The following is a 3158-nucleotide window of genomic DNA, read 5'->3' as shown; positions in this document are numbered from 1 at the left end:
TGCTTTCAGTTTGAAGTCTTTGTTACAAACCAAATCGATTACACAGCAAATGAGTGTTCAGTATCACAGCATCTCTTTAAGGAAGGTTGCCATCTCGTGCACTGCTCACACGTCTGCTGCAGGCTGGCTTTCCGTAAAGCAGCACAACAGGGCTGACAGTTCAAGCTCACACTTCTGTGCAGAAGTAAACTCTATTAACACACCATGTCTGAAAGACTAACTGGACTCCATGCCCCTCAGGACAAGGCTTGCAGTTGTAACAACTACACACAAATGCATTTTGACACTCCGAGCACATGAACTGTTCTTGCTTGCAGTGCTTATCAAGGGCAGTTTTGTTTCTAAAGTTTGACAACCCTCCTCAAAGCCATGAGTAAATTTAATGGACAGAGGAAATAATTTCTTCTCCTGAAACCAAATTATTTCCTCCAACTTTCAAATATCTCATGTCAAAGCAAGAAAAGTGGTGCCAAAACAATTCCGAGCAGCCACTCCAAAAACAGCCGTCAAGAAGGCATTTCAATGATGCTTCTTCCCCTTCCACCAATGCATGTTGTCAGAGGCATTGCCTAGACAGTAGAAATCATATGTAAAGACATAACATAGTATTCTAGATACCAGTTCTTAGAAACATACCAGTTTTCATATGAGGCATTGCTTGTAAAGCATCCTTATTCAGATAGGGCAATACTTGTGTCTGGAAGAACATCCTAGCCAGAAGAACGAGCTTCTTCCACCTTCCAGGTACCAGAGAGAGACCGCTCTGACTCAGAAGAGGTTTCCATATGTGCACCGCTATCTCTGAAGCCCGGCAGACTTTTTGCTGCCCTGTACTCCCAGATTATCTATACGAATGTTTATTAGCACACAATGTTCTCCAGCTAAAGGTTAACATCTTCTCAGGGCAGATCCTTCTCGTAAGGAGAGTATGCATAGTGACCGCACGGGAGCGCGGCCTTGATCCAGGTTACCCCTCCATGAGGGCAGAGGGTGCACAGTGTAAGTGTTGTGATCTCCAAGAAATGATTTTCAAAAGGAAAGACCTTTTCAAACAGTAAAAAGATGAATTGTGAGCAGGAACTCTGCTACATGCATGGAAACGGTCTAAAAAGCTAACATACAAACAACATTTACACAATAGGCATCTGGCAGCATTTTCAGACATTTTTTTAATTTATTCTGACATGCTATAAAGGAATAAATTACACTGTTAAAGAATTACCAGCAATAAAAGTATTTCTTTCTTTTCAGCTGGGCTAGAATAGGAGTGAGAAGGAAGACAGCCTGGGGCAGTAACCAATGTGAACTCTGCATGGTGCAAGGCTGTCCCCGAGAACAAGAGTAAATCTGGTCATATCCACTTCACAAGAACTTGAAAGAAAATGCCTTGGTTTAAAACCATCCAAATACTCCATTCAAATTTATTTCCTTAAAACTAGCAATCACAGGTCAGTCCAGCCAGTGTGGGACATGGCAGCGCTCGAGGGGGCTGCCCATGCCGGGGCTGCAAAAGATGCCATTTTGTTTTAAAAAGCTCCAATCTTTAGTATAGAGGGCTGGTCTCAACCAACAAGTTATAAAAATGCAAGACTGCCCCTTCCCCCTCAAGGAAAAAATACAAAATTTATTTAAAAACAAAACGAGGAAGAGTTACAACACTAAATCTAAAATGATTTAGAAAGAAATATGACGTCTTTTGCTTAACAAATGGCCTTGCAACTTGGTTTAAAAACAGGGTAATGCAGATTTCTTCAACTGAATTAACAAGGCAAATTAAAAAACCTCATTTCCTTACAGAAAACACTTTTTAGTTTTTAATGAACTTGTAAACAAAAAAGCTCCCGCTTCAAAATAAAAACAAAATCCCAGATCATATAGATGTTTACAGTGATTACATTTATCTAAGCAACTTACATACAGGTTCAGTTGTAAGATGTTAACTAAATTTCGTGACAAATATGCTGTTTTTCCTTTTATACCAAGAACATTATAGAGTTAATGCAGAGTCCTAAAGATTATCTAGTAGTCGCTAAGTTTCTCTTAAGTCTTCACTTTAGATGCTGTTATTTCTAGCACAGGTAAGCAGGCAGAGTCTTTCATACGCTTAAAAACTGGAATCTTTGGTTACTACCATGTCAGCTGGCTTGGTATGTTGCACATAGAAGCCAACAACTTTAAGAATGTTTTAAGTGTACAACTTTCAGAACCCAGGGAGGAATAACCAGAAAAGAGTGCACAATTGTGAGCATTTACAATTATCACAACTGTTGCCGAAGACTGTTCATGCCATTCTTCCAAAACAATGAGATCTCATAAGCAGTGTAGTTCAAAGTAAAAAGGTAACAAAAATTGGCATATGCACAATTTTCTCCACTTGTGTGTCAACCATTAGTTAACTTTTCCACTTGAAAAAAATGCAATAGAAAACTGGACACCATGTTTCACTATTTCAGTAATATTCACAATTACAGCTGCTACAACTCAAAGTGCAGCATCACTGACACTGCCCAGAGCCAGTTTATACTGATAGTAAGTTCTTTACACCAAGTAAATGGTTGCCCACAGCCACTGGCAAGTGTACGTATGAACTAAAATTTCTAGGATTTGGGGAGTGACAAGTCCTGCTCCGATCTGCTCTGCTTTGTCCCATCCTCGCCATGCTCAGAAACCTGCAAGATAAACACAAGGGCAACTTACTGATACGGGATGGAAACAAGAAACAGCCTTCACAGTAGGAGAATTAAACATCAGTTATGGTCATTCAAAGAGGGAAATGCTACTCCATCTCAGAACGGCAGAGTTCCTGGTGTCCACTTCCAAAGCTAACCAGCATTTGCCACCACTCATCAGCATCCAACACACGCCTCTCGCTCACACCTACTGCTGCACTGGAGAACAGGCTTATGTACCAGCTGGATCCCACATTCCTCAAATAGGAATTCAGACCAACAGTTTGAAAACAAGATGTGTTATTGCCACTAGGAAGCAGGATGTAATTTCATAGGATTGTTTTCTACTTGTCTGCAGTGTCTCATGTTTATATCCTTGAATGTCAAACTGTCATCTGATTGCAGTGGTGCTCTTCAGAGACGCAGTACAGCGGTGTCACTCAGACAGGAGGAAAAGGAACAGGAATAACTTACCTTACAGTAACTGGT

At 40.6% G+C, this 3158-nt stretch overlaps 1 protein-coding gene across 2 annotated transcripts in view; it reads right to left on the bottom strand.

Annotated features, from left to right (window-relative positions):
- Nucleotides 1-1151: 1151 nt before the first annotated feature.
- LOC104412568 (casein kinase I isoform alpha) overlaps nucleotides 1152-3158 on the bottom strand; it is a 33401-nt gene continuing 31394 nt past the window's right edge. For both annotated transcript variants that reach the window (XM_010023321.1, XM_010023323.1), the window contains exon 9: nucleotides 1152-2669. In XM_010023321.1, the coding sequence (XP_010021623.1) occupies nucleotides 2662-2669 (8 nt within the window). In that variant the 3' untranslated portion in view covers nucleotides 1152-2661. The remainder of the gene's footprint in view (nucleotides 2670-3158) is intronic.

The sequence above is a fragment of the Nestor notabilis genome, unplaced genomic scaffold (assembly GCF_000696875.1).
Source record: "Nestor notabilis isolate BGI_N333 unplaced genomic scaffold, ASM69687v1 scaffold23391, whole genome shotgun sequence".
NCBI lineage: Eukaryota > Metazoa > Chordata > Aves > Psittaciformes > Psittacidae > Nestor > Nestor notabilis.
The sequence above is the reverse complement of the archived record's forward strand: the minus strand, read 5'-3'. Positions and strand labels throughout refer to the sequence as shown.